Source organism: Salmo trutta, chromosome 1 (genome assembly GCF_901001165.1).
Source record: "Salmo trutta chromosome 1, fSalTru1.1, whole genome shotgun sequence".
NCBI classification, from domain to species: Eukaryota; Metazoa; Chordata; class Actinopteri; order Salmoniformes; family Salmonidae; genus Salmo; species Salmo trutta.
Genome location: NC_042957.1, coordinates 33,093,651 through 33,117,952, shown reverse-complemented (window position 1 = coordinate 33,117,952; position 24,302 = coordinate 33,093,651). Strand labels below are relative to the sequence as shown.

Below are 24,302 nucleotides of genomic sequence, written 5' to 3'. Positions count from 1 at the left end.
AAAGGTGGTCTAGAGTTATTTTTCCTCTGGTTTTAAGGTACTTAGATTTCTACAATACCGTCTATAACAATATTTTGATACAGTGCTAAACAAATGAAAAGTTCTACAAATTGGACTACTTTACTGTCAGCTTTGTCCTAGTTTGGTTGAGTATGGAATGGAAAAAAGCCCATTAAAACCACTTAGAATTAATTTCTTGCAATCTTAGGGTCATGACGCAATACGGTCAAAAATGAGAAGAATATAATTATATATTATGTTGGCCATATTGCCCGGCCCTACTTTAGACCATGCCATATTGCAGTGTCTTGAATAGAATTAAAATCAGTTCAATAAGGATTCCCTTCCATATGTAATAACATTGTATGTGTCAGACACATGGCATCCTGTAGTATAGTTATGTAGTATAGTATAGTAGTATAGTATAGTAGTATATTAGTATAGTACTATAGTAGTATAGTATATTATAGTAGTATAGTATAGTATAGTAGTATAGTATAGGGTGCTATTTGGGAAGCATACATTTGGTGCAGACATGAACTCGATCAATAGCTAAATCAGATTTGACATTTGTTAATTTCAGTGGGTCAGACCGTCAGAAAACCCCAAAATATGGGCAGTTTCAGACACCCATCTGTTTTACAGGAGAACAAGCTGTCAATGCCGAAGATAAAAATGGCACAATGATGATGGACCAAGCATTAGCTGAATGAGTTATCATCAGCTGCAGTACGGCTTATGTCTCTTGGTGAGTCTATGAATGTAGTCCTTCAGGTTCACAAAGTTTTTCTCAAACTCTTAAAACAAGTAGCCTACAGTCTCGAAGCATGTCTGATGTCAGAACTACAGTGTAGGCGAATACATGACAGTGACCCAGGGTTGAAAGAGTTATGCTTTAGTATTTTGGCTGACCTCTTGTCGCTGCTATTTGACAGCTCAAGGAATAAACAGCGGCCTAAGACATTCCAACGTGGTCAAGCTAGTTTGGAGGCGGGCAGCCTCCTTTATAACCGTTTAACTGTAATTAAATGTAATCTACGTAATCCCCAAAAGTAATTATTTATGATGATCGGCCCATAAACAATAACTAGTAATACTACATACTCCAAAAAAGGCTAAAATCTCACCGTTCTGATAGAAATAGTTGATGTATTTCCTATTCAACAAAACTGTATGAATAATGCTTAAAATTACATATGCTTTCTGAATATAGTATAGTCAAATTATGAAACTACTAACTATAAGATTTCACCTTCCTTAAATGTAAAATACATATTTCTATGTTTAGTGTTTGAGAAAATGTGCATCTTTTCTAAAAGTCTATCTTGGTCAAAACGTCTGCCCCCATTGCTGTGAACGTCTCACAGACCTCTAGCTTGACTTCTTGAACTCTATGTCTATGACAAACCAAAAGTGTTTTTTGTTTCAAATCTATTTTACATTAATGGCAATAAATCGATCAACTGAATGTTCTACCATGATGAAACCACTCTCTCCTGCTGCGCTACGATGAAAGGATTGTAGGTTTGTGACATAGGGTTCAGCCAAGAGTTGATGGACAGTCAGAAGAGCGAATAAAATGGTAGGAGAGACATCCCAGCTACAAATGGTTTCAGATTTCACATCCTACATCACACAGGCTCAATTATACTACTGTGTCCGTGGGAACCAGGGCTATCGCTCAATGCTAGCCATTTTGATCTACGGTATCCACAGATTGATTTATAAGTGAAAATGTTTGATCGGAGCCGGTACCAGAACCACGCAGGTCCCCTAAACAGGGGACTTTACATTTAAGTGGATTTATTAATATGCTTGAGTATATCACCTCAGAGACTATCCCAGACAAATCCACCCATCTTCCCATTGGTGTGGATGGAAACTGCCTGGAGACCTGACTTTCCCTCAGTTTCACTAGATGCCAATCCAGGGATAGATCAAACTACATTGAGGGAGAAGAAGGTTAAATCTAGAAGTCTCAAAACATGCCTGTATAAAAATACTTTGTGTCCTTAGGCCTCCTCCCTCTCAAAATTGGTATGAAAATCAAAGAGAGCTTGGCATTTCTTCGTTTTGAACCGAGTCCTGAGTTCCTGAAAGGTTCGCACAAAAGCCCCGTTGCCTAGCTGCCTGTGAGGATCCCTGTTCTGTCAGCCTTTGTGTGTGGCTATATGGCTGAACAGACCTCTTATGGAGATCCACAAGAATGGATTAATTTCTCAGCTGGCAGGAGGGAGTCATTTAAATGTTACCATAGTACATTTAGCAACCATTTTAACTCAAGGAAAATGTATTTCAGAAAAAAAACTCTTCTTTGACTCTAGTTGTAGTGCATTCCTGAAGAATAGAATAGTAGTTTTCACATTGTGCACAGACATTCTCTTCTAAATAGCCAACGAAAGGTGACTTATTTTCCTTGTCAAGTTTATGACATGTTAAAAAAGCCCTTGTCAATCAGAAACATTTCAACATGTCTTCATCTGTGTGTGAATTATCCATGCGTGGCATTCTGCAGATTTGTAAGGGTATAATCATTGCCTTGCTTTTCTTAACCCCCCTTAGGACATTTCAGAGACTCACCATCTCTAGATAGAAAGCTCTGGAATGTCTTTGCCTGTAAGACCCAGACAGGAAATGGCTTCCTCCTTCAGAAGCTTCAGTATGATGACATCATTGAGAGTTATATAGATGTTTGTGGAATGAGATATTGGTTGATATTGCAAGAAAATCTGCTCTTGGACTCCAGTAAGTGTGTTCAATATTGGCTTCATAAGAAGTAATGTTCTCCTTTTGATTCTAATGGATTTAGGATGTAATGCTTGTATGGAAGATATTCCCCTGGTCTGATTAAACTTTTTGTCATAGCATATTAGGGAACAAAACATATTTGCTATGCTTCTATTTTAAAGTGACAGAAGATTACAACACAGCTACAGGGCCTTCAGAAAGTATTCACACCCCTTGACTTTTTCCACATTTTGTTGTGTTACAGCTTGAATTTAAAATGGATTCAATTGAGATTTTGTGTCAGTGGCCTACACAGAATACCCCATAATGTCAAAGTGGAATAATGGTTTTCGATTTTAATAAAAATTGAAACGTTTTTGAATGGCTACTTCGTCTCTGTACCACATACAATTATCTCTAAGATACCCTCAGTCGAGCAGTGAATTTAAAACACAGATTCAACCACAAAGACCAGAGAGGTTGTCCAATGCCTCGCAAAGAAAGGGGAAAGGGGATACCTAGTCAGTTGCACAACTGAATGCATTCAACCGAAATGAGTCTTCCACATTTAACCCAACCCCTCTGAATCAGAGAGGTGCGGAGTGTTGCCTTAATCGACATCTACGTCATCGGCACTCGGGTAGCAATTGTTGTGGGGGTTAACTGCCTTTCTCAAGGGCACAACAGCAGATTTTTTTTAACAAGCATCCTTTCGGTTATTTTTAGGATAAAAATACATGGGATAGACCTAAACACAGGCAAAATCCTGGTGGAAAACCTGGTTCACTCTGATTCCCAACAGACACTGGGAGACAAATAACATTTTGAGCAGGACAATAACCTAAAACACAAGGCCAAATGTACACTTGAGTGGTTTACCAATACCACATTGAATATTCCTGAGTGGCCCAGTTACAGTTTTGACTTTAATCGGCTTGAAAATCTATGGCAAGACTTGAAAATGGCTGTCTTGCAATGATCAACAACCAACTTGACAGAGCTTGAAGAATTTTAAGTGCAAGTATTGTACAATCCAGGTGTGCAAAGCTCTTAAACTCAGAAAGACTCATATCTGTAATAGCTGCCAAAGGTGGTTCTCCCTAACATGTTTTGACCAAGGCCTTTGAATACTTATGTAAATGAAACATTTCTGTATTTCATGTTCAATACATTAGCAAATAATTGCGTGTAGATGGGTGAGGAAAAAAATGGATTTGATCCATTTTGAATTCCGGCTGTAACACAACAAAATGTGGAATAAGTCAAGGGGTACGAATACCTTCTGAAGGCACAGTAAATGTGAAAATAATGCATCGTGGGTAACGAAGGGTTACAGAAAAGGCACCGTGTTTTCTAAACACCACAGATGTTTTGGGTCTGCTGTGTTTGTTAGACGTGTTAGTGCTCATCCTAGTTTGATCACCTTGGCCTGACAGTGGCATAGTTCCACATGACAGCGACCGTACAGGAATGGTAACTAACTCTTTTTAATGAGGTCCCCCCCCCGGTGTGCAATAGAAAGGACATGGCTTCAGTAATCTATTCTTTTAACCTGGCAACTGTGATACATCCTGGAATACGTTTGCAGAATATTAAACAGGAATAGCCTACAATGCATTCACTGTGCAATAGGTCATTCCAAGAAGAGTAGAGTTTAATTTCTAAATATATATTTTCATAGATTTAATAATGCAGAACGCTGTTAGTATGATTTACAGTGTACATCACACATGCAATACATGCGTGTGACAACTATTTGCAGAGAAATAATTTCAACAGAGCCACTAGAGTAGTTGTCAAAGTAGATTAGACTCAGGGGATCTGATGGGACATGCCTTTTCCTCTCCAGATTGAAGCGGAACAATGTTACAGCAAAAATTGTTTCCGATTTTTCTTGGTGTCTCTCACTTCCTCTGGAAAGATGGCCATTTGAGCTAATAGTTAGCTCAGGTTCGTCTCATGTTTCGTAGTCGTACCCTTGGACTTGTAAGGTGCCCAGAATGATATAAGTTGGGACATTCCTGTCTAGTACCATCTTTCTCACTTAGATTTGACCATTGAATTCCCCAAACAATAGCCCTTTATGGCAGGGCCATTTAAAGTGAACTGAGAGAGGAACTGACTGGTGAAGATCTGCCCTGGCCCCTTCCTTTTATAATGGTTGACAGAAGCCACAGATAACACCGAGGTGGGTGCCATTAGCTGTGTAATGATCCAGCCACCTTGAGGCTTTACAGCGTATAGATTCAATAGACTCCGGATTAGAGGCACCCGGCGGTTATCTTTGCTTTAATCGTAGCGCTGTATTATACACACCAACATTCATCTGGTTCATTGGGGCCAGGCCTAGAGGTGTGAGGGACTGTGAGAAACTTGATTAAAGCCACAGTGAGAGAGGAGCAGGTGGGCCCCGCTGATCTGTAGCCCCGGTCATAATCAGAGGGACCTGCCTGTTCTGAGCATGCCCAGTCCCTTCATGACAGAGGTTCTGACAGAGAAACACTACTCTTAGTATATGGAGATTAGGAAGGTATGTAGCATATGTCCCTGATGAAACAGATGTTTTGAAGTATTATCAACAGACGTACGGTCTATAGCTACAGTATAGTCTGCTTGTTTGATTTATTTAGCTTTTCAAAGAGCTTTATCTAGACAATCTGTTTAAGTCGGTAGGGGGGCTGAGGGAGACATAGACCAGCTTATCTTTCAGGTCTCTCTAGGAGAGGTGGGTGTAGAAGTCAGGCGCAGGAGAGGAGTAACTACGGAGAAGGCGTATTTATTAACAGTTCATGAAACACAACAGGCACAGACTAAATAGCAGTCCACAAAAATCACTAGAACATCGTCTCGGGAAAAACACCTGTTAAAAACAATGAACAAAATATACGCCACCCAAAACCAAAGACAGGAAAACGCAAACAAACCCGCACGAAACACAATGGGTAGGGCGAGATTAAATACACCAACTAACCAACCTCAACTAGACACAGGTGAACAGTCAAAACAGACATGACTAAACGAAAAGGAAAAAGGATCGGTGGCAGCTAGTAGACCGGCGACGACGAGCGCCGAGTGCCGCCCGAACAGGGAGAGGAGCCACCTTCGGTGGAAGTCGTGACATTATCCAAACTATTATTAAGACATAGCATGACAGCCGACTTGTTTGGTTCTTTTGGTTGGTCCGGTATTGCCTGTGAAATAGGAATGTCTGAAACCTTAGACTAGGTGCGATGGACCAAGCAGTAGACTGAGATTCCTTAGGGCTCTATAATTAGGATTATCTGCACATACGTCTCAGACACAGAAATGGGAGGTCCACATCAGGAAAATAAACAGGGTAACTAGTGCAGGGACCTGTATTTTTCAGGATTACACGAAGACATGGTGAGCTTCTTCTTCATGTAACTCTACTTCGCCTCTATGGAAGCGTAATGTTCTTTCGTGGTGTAGATTTACAGCTGTCCCTGGAATGTGTAATTTAAGACTTACCCGCCCATTAACTTCTTGAATCGTTGAATTTCATTCACCTGCTGTAGACCTAGCCTATATGTTGCATGGCAAAAGGGGAACATAATATCCTCAAATAATTGCCTCCACTTACAGCACAAATAGCAAATAGCATGAATTGGAAGCTCTGTAATCAAATAGTGAGTAAAGTTAAGACATGTAAGGACCCACTGGGAACACCTCATCACACACAACACAGTTCAAATGGGAATACAATGTCAGATGTTTTGTATTTATACAATAACTTAATGGTGCAATGTGCAAAAATTGCTCTTTCATTTCCTGGTTGCTAAAATTCTAATAGTTTGCCTAATTTCAGTTTATGTGACAAAACAAGCAAGTATAGTGTAGAGAATCTAAACCGTTGTGAAATATATTTTACATAACCCCAAATATTGTATTTTCAGCTGTTTGAAGCTTGGTGTACAAACCCGAAAGTAAACCCGTCTCCGTCTCCATCTCAACCAAAAATAAAAGTTAAAGAATAGGACTAAATGTGCATTTAAAGTTTGATTATATTAGATTTAGTCAAATCAAATCAAATTCAAATCAAATTTATTTATATAGCCCTTCGTACATCAGCTGAAATCTCAAAGTGCTGTACAGAAACCCAGCCTAAAACCCCAAACAGCAAGCAATGCATGTGAAAGAAGCACGGTGGCTGGGAAAAACTCCCTAGGAAAAACTCCTGAGAAAGGCCAAAAACCTAGGAAGAAACCTAGAGAGGAACCAGGCTATGAGGGGTGGCCAGTCCTCTTCTGGCTGTGCCGGGTGGATATTATAACAGAACATGGTCAAGATGTTAAAATGTTCGTAATGTAATGCCCATGTAATGCTTTGTAGGTTAGCAGTAAAACCTTGAAATCAGCCCTTGCCTTAACAGGAAGCCAGTGTAGGGAGGCTAGCACTGGAGTAATATGATCAAATAGTCCAATTCTTTAACTTAGATTTTTGGTTGAGATGGAGACGTGAATCCAACATATCAATTATTTATTTGTAGACAAACTGGAATTAAAGCCAGACTAAGTCAGTGGCAAAGATGGAACTATCCAAGCAGAAGATACATCTCCGTTGACAACCAAACACAATTCAATATCTAGGTACAGTACAAATTCAACATATTTTATATAAGGTTTGTCTATGTTGAAAATTGGTTACAATGATGACATAATCGTGTGGTTGAAATTTCACCTTCAAAACAACAGTTTACATTGATTACTTTTTTCTAGAGGTCGACCGATTAGGATTTTTCAACGCCGATACCAATTGTTGGAGGACCAAAAAAAGCCGATACCGATTAATCGGCCGATTTTTATATATTTGTAATAATGACAATTACAACAATACTGAATGAACAATGAACACTTTTATTTGAACTTAATATAATACATATATAAAATCTATTTAGTCTCAAATAAATAATGAAGAATGTTCAATTTGGTTTAGATAATGCAAGTGTTAGAGTGTTGTGTTGGAGAAGAAAGTAAAAGTGCAATATGTGCCATGTAAAAAAGCTAACGTTTAAGTTCCTTGCTCAGAACATGAGAACATATGAAAGCTGGTGGTTCCTTTTAGCATGAGTCTTCAATATTCCCAGTTAAGAAGTTTTAGGTTGTAGTTATTATAGGAATTTTAGGACTATTTCTCTCTATACCATTTGTGTTTCATATACCTTTGACTATTGGAATTTCTTATAGGCACTATAGTATTGCCAGCCTTATCTCGGGAGTTGAAGGCTTGAAGTCATAAACAGTGCTGTGCACCAGGCGGCCCAAACTGCTGCATATACCCTGACTCTGCTTGCACTGAAAGCAAGAGAAGTGACACAATTTCCCTAGTTAATATTGCCTGCTAACATGAATTTCTTTTAACTAAATATGCAGGTTTAAAAATATATACTTGTGTATTGATTTTAAGAAAGGCATTGATATTTATGGTTAGGTACATTGGTGCAACGATTGTGCTTTTTTCGCGAATGTGCTCTTGTTAAATCATCACCCGTTTGGCGAAGTTGAAGTAGGCTGTGATTCGATGATAAATGAACAGGCACCACATTGATTATATGCCACGCAGGACACATCAAATCAAATTTATTTATATAGCCCTTCTTACATCAGCTGATATCTCAAAGTGCTGTACAGAAACCCAGCCTAAAACCCCAAACAGCAAGTAATGCAGGTGTAGAAGCACGGTGGCTAGGAAAAACTCCCTAGAAGGCCAAAACCTAGGAAGAAACCTAGAGAGGAACCAGGCTATGAGGGATGGCCAGTCCTCTTCTGGCTGTGCCGGGTGGAGATTATAACAGAACATGGCCAAGATGTTAAAATGTTCATAAATGACCAGCATGGTCAAATAATAATAATCACAGAAGTTGTCGAGGGTGCAACAAGTCAGCACCTCGAGAGTAAATGTCAGTTGGCTTTTCATAGCCGATCATTGAGAGTATCTCTACCGCTCCTGCTGTCTCTAGAGAGTTGAAAACAGCAGGTCTGGGACAGGTAGCACGTCCGGTGAACAGGTCAGGGTTCCATATCTGCAGGCAGAACAGTTGAAACTGGAGCAGCAGCACCGCCAGGTGGACTGGGGACAGCAAGGAGGCATCATGTCAGGTAGTCCTGAGGCATGGTCCTAGGGCTCAGGCCCTCCGAGAGAGAGAAAGAAAGAAAGAGAGAAAGAGAGAATTAGAGAGAGCATACTTAAATTCACATAGGACACCGGATAACACAGGAGAAATACTCCAGATATAACAGACTGACCCTAGCCCCCCGACACATAAACTACTGCAGTATAAATACTGGAGGCTGAGACAGGAGGGGTCAGGAGACACTGTGGCCCCATCCGATTATACCCCCGGACAGGGCCAAACAGGAAGGATATAACCCCACCCACTTTGCCAAAGCACAGCCCCCACACCACTAGAGGGATATCTTCAAACACCAACTAGGACAAGCTAGTTAAACTAGTAATATCATCAACCATGTGTAGTTAACTAGTGATTATGTTAAGATTGATTGTTTTTTATTAGATAAGTTTAGTGCTAGCTAGCAACTTACATTGGCTCCTTGCAGCCACAAGGTCCTTTTGATGCTGCACTCGCGTAACAGGTGGTCAGCCTGCCACGCAGTCTGCTTGCGGATTGCAATGTAAATCGGCCATAATCGGCGTCCAAAAATACCGATTACCGATTGTTATGAAAACTTGAAATCGGCCAGGTTATGTCGATATAGGACTCGTTTTACTGTGGATATAGATACTTTTGTACCTGTTTCCTCCAGCATCTTCACAAGGTCCTATGCTGTTGTTCTCGGATTGATTTGCACTTTTCGCACCAAAGTACGTTCATCTCTAGGAGACAGAACACGTCTCCTTCCTGAGCGGTAAGACGGCTGCGTGGTCCCATGGTGTTTATAGTTGCGCACTATTGTTTGTACAGATGAATGTGGTACCTTCAGGCATTTGGAAATTGCTCCCAATGATGAACCAGACTTGTGGAGGTCTACAATTCTTTTTTTGAGGTCTTGGCTGATTTCTTTTGATTTTCCCTTGATGTCAAGCAAAGAGGCACTGAGTTTGAAGGTAGGCCTTGAAATACATCCACAGGTACACCTCCAATTGACTCAAATTATGTCAATAAGCCTATCAGAAGCTTCTAAAGCCATGACATCATTTTCTGGAATTTTCCAAGCTGTTTAAAGGCACAGTCAACTTAGTGTATGTAAACATCTGACCCACTGGAATTGTGATACAGTGAATTATAAGTGAAATAATCTGTCTGTAAACAATTGTTGGAAAAATTACTTGTTTCACGCACCAAGTAGATGTCCCAACTGACTTGTCAAAACTATAGTTTGTTAACAAGAAATTTGTGGAGTGGTTGAAAAATGAGTTTTAATGACTCCAACCTGAGTGTATGTAAACTTCCGACTTCAACTGTAAGTACTCAGACCCTTTGCTATGAGACTCAAAATTGAGCTCATGTGCATCCTGTTTCCATTGATCATCCTTGAGATGTTTCTACAACTTGATTTGAGTCTACCTGTAGTAAATTCAATTGATTGGACATGATTTGGAAAGGCACACACCTGTCTATATAAGTTCCCACAGTTGACAGTGCATGTCAGCTCAAAAACCAAGCCATGAGGTCAAAGGAATTTTCCATAGATCTCCGAGACAGGATTGTGTCGAGGCACATCTGGGGAAGGGTACCAAAACATTTCTGCAGCATTGTAGGTCCCCAAGAACACAGTGGCCTCCATCATTCTTAAATGGAAGAAGTTTTGAACCACCAAGACTCTTCCTAGAGCTGGCCACCCGGCCAAACTGAGCAATCGGTAGAGAAGGGCCTTGGTCAGTGAGGTGACCAAGAACCCGATGATCATTCTGACAGAGCTCCAGAGTTCCTTTGTGGAGATGGGAGTACCTTCCAGAAGGACAATCATCTCTGCAGCAAATCACCAGAGAGGCCTTAATGTTAGAGTGGCGAGACGGAAGTCAATCCTCAGTAAAAGGCACATGACAGCCCGCTTGGAGTTTGGCAAAAGGCACCTAAAGACTCTCAGACCATGAGAAACAAGATTCTCTGGTCTGATGCAACCAAGATCTTTGGCCTGAATGCCAAGCGTCACGTTTGGAGGAAACCTAGCACCATCCCTACTGTGAAGCATGGTGGGGATATTTTTCAGCGGTAGGGACTGGGAGACTAGTCAGGATTGAGGGAAAGATGAACGGAGCAAAGTACAGAGATCCTTAATGAAAACCTGCTCCAAGCACTCAGGACCTTAGACTGGGGTGAAGGTTCCCCTTCCAACAGGACAATGACCTTAAGCACACAGCCACGACAACGCAGGAGTGGCTTCGGGACAAGTCTCTGAATGTCCTTGAGTGGCCCAGCCAGAGCCCGGACTTGAACCAGATTGAACATCTCTGGAGAGACTTGAAAAAAGCTGTGCAGCAACGCTCCCCATCCAACCTGACAGAGCTTGAGAGGATCTGCAGAGAAGCATGGGAGAAACTCCCCAAGTATAGTTGTGCCAAGCTTGTAGCATCATACACAAGAAGACTCGAGGCTGTAATCGCTGCCAAAGGTGCTTCAACAAAGTACTGAGTAAAGGGTCTAGGGATTATTGTGTGTAGATTGATGAAGGGAAAAAAACTATTTAATACATTTTAGAGTAAGGCTGTAACGTAACAAAATATGCAAGAAGTCAAAGGGTCTGAATTCTTTCCGAATGCCCTGTATATATTTACAAAATAATTATGGGGGATTGGAAATGATACAGACAATTCCATTTCCCCTTAAATAATTATTTTTTTAAATTATTTGATATTAGTAAAAGATTGGGAAAGAGAAAAGCAAGCAAAAGGTCTGCATTTAAAGTATGCATTGATATGCTATATTATGCACACATCTTTTTGCCTTGGTATAGCTTCATCTGGTGTACCATTACAAACCCATATAATGCCTATGGGGCTGAATGGAAGAAATCATTATTTTGCCATATCGCTTACTGTGTCTGTGTCCTTTGACCTCATCACCTTTCATAATGAAGGAACACAAACAGGCCATGCAAGCTGTCAGACCACCATTAGTAATTTCAACAAGCTAATTCACACATACTTCATGTTAAATAACCATGGAGAATGTTCTTGGCAGTTCATTTAGCTTCAACAAGTATGCCTGAATAAAGCCTGGCAGATGATCAGCCTTATAATTGAGCTAATAAGCTACATTCAATTGACTATAGTGGTTTTCACCAGATGCTGGTGTGTTTAATCAATTACCTAGTTCCTCTGAGCCAGTTAGAAACATTGACAGATTTGACAGCTCAACACATTGATGGGTTGTAATGATAGTAGTAGGAACTCCTGGAAAGACAACCTTTTTCCTATGAGTCACTCTGCCTGCGGTCACACCAAGTCTTGCTCAGCTAACCACAGAAGTCTGACTCCTGTGTGTGGTTGGTTAAAGCTATTTTTATTAGCTTTTTTATAGCTTTATGTCTGATGATATGGCATAAAAGTGAAAACAAAACAGTGCTTGTGTAGAAAGTACTCTCTGTTGTTGGAAATGTCAAACCTTAACCCCTATTCAATCTGTATGAACTCATTTGACAGACAGATCTACTGTGTACAGCTGCTGTCTCCCCCAACAGGAACTAGCCTGTTTTCCCAATTCCCACAGCTGACTATAGTGTGTTAGATCATCCCAGTGCCCAAGAAAAACATGCCGAAATGACTAACACCCGTCACTCTCACCTGGTCATCATGAAATGCTTCGAGAGGATGGTCATGGCCCACATCAAGGCCAGCATGTCAGGTACACTGGACATACTCCTATTTGTCTACCGCTCCAAAAGATCCACGATAGATCCCATTTCTATTGCTATTCACACAGCCGTAACACATCTGGACAAGAGGAACACCTATGTGACAGTTCTGTTCATTGACTACAGTTCAGCATTCAACATTATTGTTTCCGCCGAGCTCGAAACCAAGCTTAGATCCCTGGGTCTGGACACCACCCTCTGCAACTGGATCCTGGACTTCCTGATGGGCAGACCACAGGCTGTGAGGATTGGTAATGTTCACCCATGACTGCGTGGCCTTGCACGACACCAGCTCCATCATCAAGTTTGCTGATGACACCACAGTTGTAGGCCTGATAACCAACAACGACGATTCAGCCTATAGGGAGGAGGTAAGCGAACTGGCATTGTGGTGCCAGGACAACAACCTCTCCCTCAACGTCAGCAAAACAAAGGAGTTGATTGTTGACTTCAGGAAGCAGAGGAGGGAACATGTCCTGATCCGCATCCACATGACTGCAGTAGAGAGAGTCAGCAGTTTAAAGTTCCTCGGCGTCCACATCACAGAGGACTTGTCATGTACCAACAACACCACCACTCTTGTCAAGAGGACACGACAGCGCCTGTACTTCCTAAGGTGGCTGAAGAAATTCTGCATGCCAACTTGGGTCTTCTCCAAATAATACTGCTGCACCATCGAGAGCGTCCTGACCGGTTGCATCACGGCCTGGTAGGCAAATTGGTACGTCCACGATCGCACGACCCTCCAGCGGGCCCTCCAGATGGCCCAGTACATCACTGGGACTGTGTTCCCACCCATCCAGGACATCGACTCAAAACAGTACCTGAGTAAGACCTGCAGAATCATCAAAGACACCACACACCCCAGTCATAAGCTGTTCACTCCCTTACCGTCAGGTAGACATATCGGGGCATGAAGTCTGATACCAACAGGCTCAGAGACAGTTTCGATCTACAAGCCGTCAGACTAATCTTTTTTTATTTCTTATTGTTGTTGCATTGTCAATAAGGAACTTGCAAGTAAGCATTTCATTGGACAGTGTATACCATGTGTATCCCGTACATACAACTAATAAAACTCAAAACTAGATGGCTAGCAGCAATTAAAATCTCAAACTATTCTCCCCATTCCCTCCTGGCTTCCTGTTTGCCATTCTACTACTGTACCATGTGACACGCGCTAGCCTGTTATCACCACACATGTGTTTCCTGTTCTCTTCCAGGCGCTGAGGATGACATGAGGGAGCCAACCTGGGAGTGTCCGGAGGTCCGAGCCCTCTCTCTTCTCCTTCTCTCCTCCTCTCTTTCTGCCCACTACCTCTGTGTGTGACGGTCATGACTTAGGGTTGGTGTGAGCCCACCCTCCCTTCCTTGGAGCACTGCGTCTTGGAGACAGTGCTTCACTCGCCCTGCTTACATGAGCCAGCAGGATGCGGCTGCGGTCCTTGCACTCTCTGAGCGCCTCCTTGTAGCCTCGCATAAGGGCCAGGCCGACAATGTGGTCCAGCTCATCAACAAGGGCGCCAAAGTAGCCGTCACCAAGGTAAGTGGATTAGAGGAGGTTGCCTTCTTGTGTGTTCATAAGACTTTTGTCTTTTCAACGTGTTTATTATACTAAGTAGCGGCGGTCACACAGGCTGGGCCACCAGGCTTTTTTCTGTCAAACGTGTACTGTGTACCACAGGCACCTTAATTGGGGAGGACGGGCTCGTGGTAACGGCTGGAGTGGAATAGGTGGAATGGTATCAAATACATCAAACACATGGTTTGATGCCATTCCGTTCGCTCAGTTCCAGCCATTATTATGAGCCGTCCTCCCCTCAGCAGCCTCCACTGCTGTGTACTGTTTCTGTGTGTAGCTAATATGGGTGGGTTTGTGTGACACAGTTATCTGTGTCTCACTCAACTGCAGCTTCATTGGGCCACCAGGACAATGACCATGGGGCAGATGTATGTGCCTAGTGTGGTACATCATTCATGCTATGATTAGATCCCCTCTACGGTCCACTGCCAAAAGATTAGTGGGACTGGAGCAGTATAGGAATTTATTATAATCCTCACTTTCATGGATACTAGCACTATCTATAAAACTACCCTGTTTCCTCACAGTAAGTTACAGTAGCTGTATTTTACAGGGAGGAGGAGGAGTTGGAATTTGCAGTATTTGGAGAGGAAGAGGAATGTGTTGGTTACAAATGAACACGGCCATGAGGGACTCTCTCTGATGCTGATTTTACCCGTGTGTGTGTGTGTGTGTCACTTGTGCGAAGGAGCTTTTCCATCGTTCCATCTGGCTGTCCGTGACCACAGCTGTGGGAGCACAGATCTGGGTAAACACGCTGACACACGCAACACAGTGTAAACCTCTGTTTGATGTCACACCACACAATGCTGGGAGAGAAGATTTCTTAAACATGTCATGTAGCCCCAAGCCTCTGCAGAGATGCCAAGACTGACACATTTAATATAGGCTGATGTAATACTGTATGTTCATCATTGCATGACATGGCTTTACAGAATGTGGTAATTGATCTCCCAAAGACAGTGAATGTAGTTGTGTGCGGCAGTGTTTTTTTATTTTACCTTTATTTAACTAGGCAGTTAAAGAACAAATTCTTATTTTCAATGACGGCCTAGGAACAGTGCGTAACTGCCTTGTTCAGGGGCAGAACGACAGATTGTTTTTATAATGTCAGCTCAGGGATTTGAACTCGCAACTCTTTTGGTTACTAGTCCAACACTCTAACCACTAGGCTACCTGCCGCCCCAGTAAATACAGTAAATACACCTGTGTGTTTGGGTGTTTTCTGTGAGAGTCACAGACAGACATGCTTGATTGAAGTAATGTGCGGCAGTAGCAATCCTATCTGTCTGTGAAGTGAATAGCCTGTCTTTGTGTCTCTGTCAGAACAGCTCTGGTAATTAAGACAAACCTGAGGTGTCGAGATAGTATTTAGGTCAGGCCTTCCTCAGATCTCCAGTCTTTCTCTTGATAGACTGCAATGTGATACTGGCCGATAAGACAGCCAAGCAGAGGCCTTTTTTCCTGAGCCTCATAAATGTACTTCCTCAATAACACATCTCTGGGCAGAAGCTTTTTTTCTGCTTTCTGTGGTGTTCATGTTAAATGCTGTGTGCCCCTTTAACTTCCCTGGGCTAGGTCCCACCCTAGTCAACAGCCAGTGGAATCGCATGGCGCGAAATACAAATACCTCAAAAATGCTATAACTTCAATTTCTCAAACATATGACTATTTTACATCATTTGAAAGACAAGACTCTGGTTAATCTAACCACATTGTCCGATTTCAAAGAGGCTTTACAGCGAAAGCAAAACATTAGATTATGTCAGGAGAGTACCCTGCCAAAAATAATCACACAGCCATTTTCAAAGCAAGCATATATGTCACATAAACCAAAACCACAGCTAAATGCAGCGCTAACCTTTGATGATCTTCATCAGATGACACTCCTAGGACATTATGTTATACAATACATGCATGTTTTGTTCAATCAAGTTCATATTTATATCAAAAAACAGCTTTTTACATTAGCATGTGATGTTCAGAACTAGCATACCCACCGAAAACTTCCGGTGAATTTACTAAATTACTCATGATAAACGTTCACAAAATACATAACAATTATTTTAAGAATTATAGATACAGAACTCCTTTATGCAATCGCGGTGTCAGATTTTAAAATAGCTTTTCGGCGAAAGCACATTTTGCAATATTCTGAGTACATAGCTTGGCCATCACGGCTAGCTATTTTGACACCCACCAAGTTTGGGACTCACTAAACTCAGAATTACTATTAGAAAAATTGGATTACCTTTGCTGTTCTTCGTCAGAATGCACTCCCAGGACTTCACTTCAACAACAAATGTTGTTTTGGTTCCAAATAATCCATAGTTATATTCAAATAGCTCCGTTTTGTTCGTGCGTTCAGGTCACTATCCGAAGGGTGACGCGCGAGCGCATTTCGTGACAAAACAATTCTAAATATTCCATTACCGTACTTAGAAGCATGTCAAACGCTGTTTAAAATACATTTTTATGCTTTTTTTCTCGTAAAATAGCGATAATATTCCAACCGGGCAACGTTGTATTCATTCAAAGGCTGAAAGAAAAAAATTGAGAATTCTCGTGAACGCGCATCTCAGTCTCACTGTCCCCAGGCTGACCACTCACAAACAGAGCTGTTGTACTTTGCCCAGAGACAGCAGACACCCCATTCCACTTTCTGGCGGCTTTAGAGAGCCAATGGGAGCCTTAGAAAGTGTCACGTTACAGCACAGATGCTGTAATTTCGATAGAGATGCAACAGAAGGACAACAAATTGTCAGACAGGGCACTTCCTGTATGGAATCTTCTCAGGTTTTGGCCTGCCATATGAGTTCTGTTATACACACAGACACCATTCAAACAGTTTTAGAAACTTCAGAGTGTTTTCTATCCAAATCTACTAATTTTATGCATTTTCTCGTTTCTGGGAAAGAGTAGTAACCAGTTTAAATCGGGTACGTTTTTTATCCGGCCGTGCAAATACTGCCCCCTAGCCCCAACAGGTTTTAAGAGCGCACAAGAGTTATGGGTTAAGGAAGACTTTCAATCGTCTTTAATTTGTCAAGAATGCTGCATTTTTCATTGTTTCAGGAAATGAACTGCAATTCTTACACTTACAGCTGAAACTGAGTGAAATATGAATACATGACTGACTGAATATATGAAAGTTGTCAGTTATCTATCTTACATGGTTGCATCTGCTAGGCCGACCTGTCTCTTTCATAATGTTACGTCCAGCTGTATTTTCACATTTTGGCTGGGTTCCCTAGTAACAAAAAAAACTAGAAACATGAGGATTATATTTCAGTTGGAAATTCCGGTGCTTCAGCGGAAGAGGAGGGGAGGTGAGGAAGGTATTGTATTGGGGAGTGTGAGGTAAAGTGTCAAGTTTTGGATGGATGTTTTAGTTCTGTGGAAGAGAAACTCTTTTGAGAATGAGAATGAGAGGAGTTAGAATAGAGCCAGTCGTGAGTCTATCTAAGGTCATACCAGGCCACAGAGCAGAGAGCAGGCCCTTTCCATTCACAGTCTCCTGGGATAATAGACTTCACCCTGGCTGGGCCCTGACTGTGTTTACCTGAGACGCTTCCATGGCAGACATCCAAGCCTGGCCAAGTGAAACTCAACCCCTGCCTGGCCATAATGAATAACATGCAGTGCCGAGCCGCACCCATATATCAGGCCACACTCGCCTGCTAAAGGGATTGTGGTCTCTCCCGTCTCTACCCATTTAATGGAGGGCTATGAGGATTAGGTGTTAATAAGGGGGTTGTGTTGATGTGGTTCTTTGTGATTGCACACCTGATCTCTAATTACATTGAATTAACGTGGATGATTCAATATGGCTGCCAGTTACATGTTTCAGGAGAGGGATTCTGCAGCAGGCAGATAGCGCGTTTTCACTTTATTTTCTCACTTCCAGATTGTTACTGTGCTTTAAATCAAAATCAAATCAAATGTTATTTGTCACATGCGCTGAATACGTGTAGACCTTACAGTGAAATGCTTACTAACAAGCCCTTAACCAACAATGCTTTAAGAAGAACAAATAATTAAACAGCAGCAGTAAAATAACAATAGTGAGGCTATATACAGGTGGTACCGGTACAGAGTCAATGTGCGGGGGCACCGGTTAGTTGAGGTAATTGAGGTAATATGTACAGAGATAATAAACAGAGAGTAGCAGCAGCGTAAAAGAGGGGTTTGGGTAGCCCTTTGATTAGCTGTTCAGGAGTCTTATGGCTTGGGGGTAGAAGTATTAAGAAGCCTTTTGGACCTAGACTTGGTGCTCCGGTACCGCTTGCGGTGCGGTAGCAGAGAGAACAGTCCATAACTGGGTGGCTGGAGTCTTTGACAATTTTTAGGGCCTTCCTTTACTGTAGCCTATGTGGAGAGATAGGGTTTAGTATCTTGAAATAATGCTTTAAGATTTACTGAGAGCATCTGTTTACATTAGCTTAACCCCAATTAAGCCTCTTAAAGAGCGACTGCCTTCAAAAAAGCAACAAATCCTTTGAAAACTGCCTCTGTGGCATCGATTAGAGTCAGAAACAGTTATTCTAGTGTCAAAATTGACTACAGTGTAAATAGGATCATTTGGGTCATGAAGTCAGTCTCGTCTTAAAACGGAGTTTGGAACATCCGTGCGTCACAACGGGTAAATGAAAGTTGGGTTTTGATTTGACTATGTCCATTTGCCCACTAACATGGGGTGAACAGCTGCGGTGATTGCTCTACATCCAATAGCATAGACAGTGAGACAGACCTGCCCAGCAGCTACGACTTTGTTTACATAAGACAACACGTTGCACATTTTTTTTACTTGAGAACTTTGGTACTTATCACCTTAAGATGTAAAATTGCACAACTAAAACATCCTCGGCAAAAACGTCAACATTTATTACAGATTTCTTGAAGTTATCTTAGATTCATTCTGGGGATATTGAGGAAGTGAAATAGGCTTCTGTGTCTACAGTGTCTCATGGGGGACAAACATCATTAACCAAACACGGAATCAGTCAGGAAACACACCTCCCAAGACTGAAATCTAGTTTTCCTAAAGACCAACAGTTTGGATTCCTTTCAGTTGTTATAAGAAAAGGAACCTTCCATGACGAGTATCCAGCATGCCTTTACATTGCTAACCTTATCTAATCCAATACAGCATATGATTGTAATGTCAGGTAGTATCACTGATGTAACCTGACAAACAATCCATTATTACCATAGAAAGAGAAACCTCCCAAAACTATAAATACACATTTGCTCCATAGCAGGCTTCAGGTCCATAAGTCTGGGCCTAAGAGCCGGAGGATGTGGGAGGCCTATCCATAAGCAGCTATATAGGTTCCCTTCCATTCTAGCTCGTTTAAACCGTATGTGGATTAAATATTTTTTTGTTTACTGGCGACTCGTTATTCAAATGGCCTGTGTGGCCATGACAGACAGATTGCATGCGGCTAAATGCTGTGTCATGATGACAGCACCATGTGTTACTGGGTATGGCGGAACTATAGACACATTGTCACATACGGTCTGGTTGTGTGGTTGGCTTCACTTGGTTTCTCTCTCTTCAGTTGGTGTGTCTGTCTTCAGTTGCTGTGGCCCTCTCTTCTGTGTGTGAGAGTGTGTGTTCTGTGTCCACAGTACGGCAGAAGTCCCCTGCATCTGGCCTCCTATAAGGGCCACATCGAGGTTGTGCGCATTCTCCTGAAGGCCGACTGCGATCTGGACATCCAGGACGATGTAAGTACCCAGAGACTGTCTGTTTGTATACTGCCTTTCATTTGCACTGCCCTCTTTCCATGTTTCCAGCTAGCACTACAGTCATGATTGTGATGATGGATCTGTGTGTGGACCATCGCTTGGTTTTCGCTGGCGTTGCATTAGTGTCGCTCACCATCTTCCCAAATGAACATCACACCCATTTAACACCATGTAATATTTGTACGATCACACAAACAAACACCAGAATATTTAACATAGACCTTTACATGTGAACTAGGTCACTTTTTGAAGCACACAAACGACATGACATCTGCATGGAGATTCTGAGTCTGGCTGCTGGTGTGTTTTGATTGCAGTGTAGTTTCTCCTGCGTGCGGACGCCCTTTCCATTTCTCTAAGACTGTCACGCTAGTAGTATAATGACCTCCAGTGGCCTAGAGTGGGATTATTTGGATTGCCAGTTTGAGGCATGCAGCAGACCTCCACGGGTCTCACCCTCTGGGTGCAGGTCAACCTTCCTCCCCCTCCGCAGTCCCACAGCCACAGATAATGGTCCAAAGCTCTGGCGCTCCCAAATTCTCTCCATCTGGTCAATGAGCTCCCGATCCCGAACGGGCCACAGCGCATCCTCCGCCACCAACGGGGGGGAGTGGTCGCAAGGAGGAGGGGGAGGAGGGGAGAGAGAGAGACGGCCGTGGAGGAAGGCTGCTGGAACTGGGCCTGGGAGAGAGCCTGGAAGATCAGGGAGAGTGAAGAAGGAGGTTAGAGAAAAGCTACTTTGAGCCCGTGAAAAATAATCACTCTCCCAATCCTCTACTACTGCATGTCCTCTGGTTTTTGGGCACGCCTCTTAGTTATCTCGCTTGGAATGAACAAACCACAGCCCCACCTCCTCCACTCACAGGAATCGGCACTTCTTCTTGCTCTTCTTTCTTCCCCCCCTTTCTCGTGACATGTCGAACCTGGTCTGCAAAACGTCACTCTGTTGAGCTGCTGTTAGGAGGAGTTCTTCATGTTTGTAGGAATTCCATTTATGGTAGAGCATAAATGAGCTGGGCTGAACTGAGTGCTTTTGCCTGCTGCTGCTGAGTGCTGTGTTCACTGCTTTGTATGGAGGATGCCCACTGTAGTAGACTGTGATAGTATGGAGGCCTATCTGGTGTCAAACTGCGCTGTTGGATGATTGTTGTAACATCATTGTCATTTCTTGTGTTAATAATAACCTGAAACATTCTACTTGAGAAACTCTACTAAAAAGTCCACCCATCATATTCAAGTCAGTTTGCCAACTGCAATGGAATGGAAAGTTATTAACCAGTGGATGTGGTATTTGTATTCACCATTGTTGTGAAAATCCCTAACTGATCATTTGTGTGTGTGTGTGTGTGTGTGTGTGTGTGTGTGTGTGTGTGTGTGTGTGTGCATGCGCAGGGTGAGCAGACAGCCTTACACCGGGCAGCCGTGGTGGGAAACAATGACGTTATCTCTGCCCTCATCCAGGAAGGGTGTGCTCTGGACAGACAGGACAAGGTACATATCACACACACGCACACACACACACACACACACAGAGCTCACACACACACACACCCACACACAGACACACACACACACACACACACAGCAGCGCTCACACAGGCCTAAAAGCATGGCTCAATGCACTCACAGGCACAGAGGGATTTTAAACCCCCAACAAACTGTCAGACAGCACTAAAACTATAGAGAACACACTGGACCTGTAATCTGCTTAACCCCCATTCATTCCCAGCGAAGAAATAGTAAGTGTCCCGAATGGCACCCAATTCCCTAAATAGGGCACTACTTTTGACCAGAACCCTATGAGCCCTGGTCAAAAGTAGTGCACTAAAAAGGGAACAGGGTGTCATTTGGGATTCATACATAGCCCATGGAAGTCCATGTGAATAGAAAGTGTGTTTATAGCTAGGCCTAGACACACAGCCTCTTACGTTACCTCCCTAATCTCCTACTTAGCTTGCCATGTTAGCTATTTTGACTGTAAGAGTAACAATAACACAGTTGTCCAGTATGATAGTTACCAATCCAGAGGTCAGGCTGTGGATGTGTGAAGCTCTTGACTGTGTGTTTGTTATTGCAGGACGGTAACACTGCTTTGCATGAGGTCTCGTGGCACGGCTTTAGCCAGTCTGTCAAACTGCTGGTCAAGGCCGGAGCCAACGTTCACTCAAAAAACAAGGTAATTCTACTGCAAATACTGTAGATTTGATTTCTCACAGTTATAAAACAGCTGTGGTTCCAAGAGGTCCTGTGCTGTGACTGCAGATTGTTATATGACTGGAGAGCTTTTCGTGGTGCTTAGTGTTGACCTGGGTGGTTTTCAGTAGGGCAAACCATAGCCGAGATATAGAACCGCAAACGGAAAGCTGTGCTCTAATTGGACAAGTTGAGTTTTGTTACAGTACCTCCCAGTTTCACTCTGTTCCAAAATGTTGTCTCCCTATTAAACACAACCCTGGTGTCTGTCTGTCTGTCTGTCTGTCTGTCCGTCCGTCCGTCCGTCCGTCCGTCTGTCCATGTAGGCAGGGAACACGGCCCTCCACCTGGCCTGTCAGAACGGCCATGCTCAGAGCTCCAAGGTCCTGCTGTTAGGTGGCGCCAGGCCCGACAGCAAGAACCATGTAAGTCCTCCTCCTCCACGGGTCGGCTAGTCTATGGGGCGCCGTTTGTACCGTCCTATAATTTGTGAACAATAATAATTCCGTGTCACACAATATAGCACGTTACAAATGCCACTCCAAAGTAGCCTTCCCATGATTTGATACAGGATCTCCAGGTATCTCCGAACCACTGCTCAGGAAAACACGCTGACAATAGAAGCCTCTCTACATTTAGCTACTACCACAGAGCAATTTGCATGCAGTCACTTCATTATGAAACAACGTATGCATGCGAGTGCTCTGCTCCGCACTTCAAACGTAATCGCCCCTCATGGGTGAATTGAACAGAGCTGCTGAGCAGAGGAAGCGTCTCCCAATGCAGTTCGTTGCTCCTCTGCTACACCAGCCACTGCCGGGTGTCATGCAGCGCTACTATACTTCTCCATTGACTGCTCTCCCAACGTCTGCGTGAAAGGAAACTCAAACTGCGGGTGGCGGTGGTGGTCTCTCTTCATTGTGTTCCAGGTGGGTGACGCGTGTCTGCATGTTGCGGCCCGCTACAACCACGTGCCCGTGCTCCGCATCCTCCTGGGAGCCTTCTGCTCCGTGGCAGAGAAGAACCAGGTTGGTCTGAGCATGTGACTGACACTACTTTCACACAAGAGGGCTTTTCCAGCTTTTTACGTTCTGTCGTGTATATTTGGAAAGGGGTTTGAATCGAGACCCATACTTTGACACTACTTTTTCTCTGCTTTCTGCTCACCCTCAGTGAGATGTAATGAGAGAATTGCATGTGTTACAACTTTTATATCATTTTTACTCCCGGTTTTTTTTCTGGGTAGAAATCTTACTGATCAGAAAACGTATGCGATGCATGTACACGCAATATGTGAATATACTTTTCTCGGTAGCTTTTATCCGCTTATAATGTAATACCATTCCTATGATTATTATGTAAATCATTTCTTTGTCAAAGGTCTTGAATTACCCTAAGTTAGCCGTAGCATAGTGCAGCAAGCCTACTGGAAATATTATGTGTATGACTGTGTTTAGCTTTTAATAGCAAAGAGCAGGGACTTAGAGTATAACATTGTTCTGTATTTGTTTGTTGAAGCGTAAAAACCCAGCGGAACATCCACTTCATTATGCTAAGTCTCTCTCTCTCTTCCTCTCTCTCTCTCTGGGCCAGGCTGGGGACACACCGCTGCATGTTGCAGCAGCGCTGAATCATAAGAAAACGGTGCGGCTTTTGCTAGAGGCTGGAACAGAGAGCAGCATCCGCAACAACGTGAGTGGAGTGCCCCAGGCCCCCGGCCCCAGGCCCCCGGACCAGGCTCTGTTCTACACTCTTAGAGGAGAAAAAAAAGGGTTCTTCAGCTGTCCCCATAGGATAACCCTTTTTGGTTCCCAGGTAGAACCTTCTGTGGAAAGGGTTTTACATGGAACCCAAAAGGGTTCTACCTAGAACCAAAAAGGGTTCTTCAAAGGGTTCTTCGATGAGGACAGCCAAACAACTATTTTAGGTTTTAGATAGCACCTTTTTTTCTAAGAGTGTACTATACTATACTATACTATGTTCACTATGCTCTGGAGCAGTCATGCACTTCTAAAGGCCGTCTTAATCATGACTAATGTCACCGCACATTCTGTTTGGTGAATAACCTGCTCTGGAGCCACGGCTATGGTTTTTTACTCAGTCACAGTAACGCCATGCGGACTTTGATGAGGAACAACAGTATGTTGTTCAAGAAATGTAATTTTGACATACTGACAACTGAAATAGCTACTTGGAAATATCTATTTATATTTACC

General features: G+C 42.9%; 1 protein-coding gene across 6 annotated transcripts in view; it reads left to right on the top strand.

Moving 5' to 3' along the window:
- Nucleotides 1-24,302, top strand: part of ankrd6b (ankyrin repeat domain 6b) — a 61,585-nt gene that overhangs the window by 29,932 nt on the left and 7,351 nt on the right. For 2 of the 6 annotated variants that reach the window (XM_029753966.1, XM_029753971.1), the window contains exons 2-9: nt 13,784-14,103; nt 14,831-14,890; nt 19,774-19,872; nt 21,286-21,384; nt 21,971-22,069; nt 22,413-22,511; nt 23,016-23,114; nt 23,680-23,778. In XM_029753966.1, coding sequence (XP_029609826.1) covers nt 13,978-14,103; nt 14,831-14,890; nt 19,774-19,872; nt 21,286-21,384; nt 21,971-22,069; nt 22,413-22,511; nt 23,016-23,114; nt 23,680-23,778 — 780 coding nt within the window. In that variant the 5' untranslated portion in view covers nt 13,784-13,977. Of the gene's footprint in view, nt 1-13,783; nt 14,104-14,830; nt 14,891-19,773; nt 19,873-20,210; nt 20,616-21,285; nt 21,385-21,970; nt 22,070-22,412; nt 22,512-23,015; nt 23,115-23,679; nt 23,779-24,302 lie in introns of those variants that run through there. The other 4 variants (XM_029753979.1, XM_029753986.1, XM_029753960.1 and 1 more) reach the window with 2 other exon arrangements.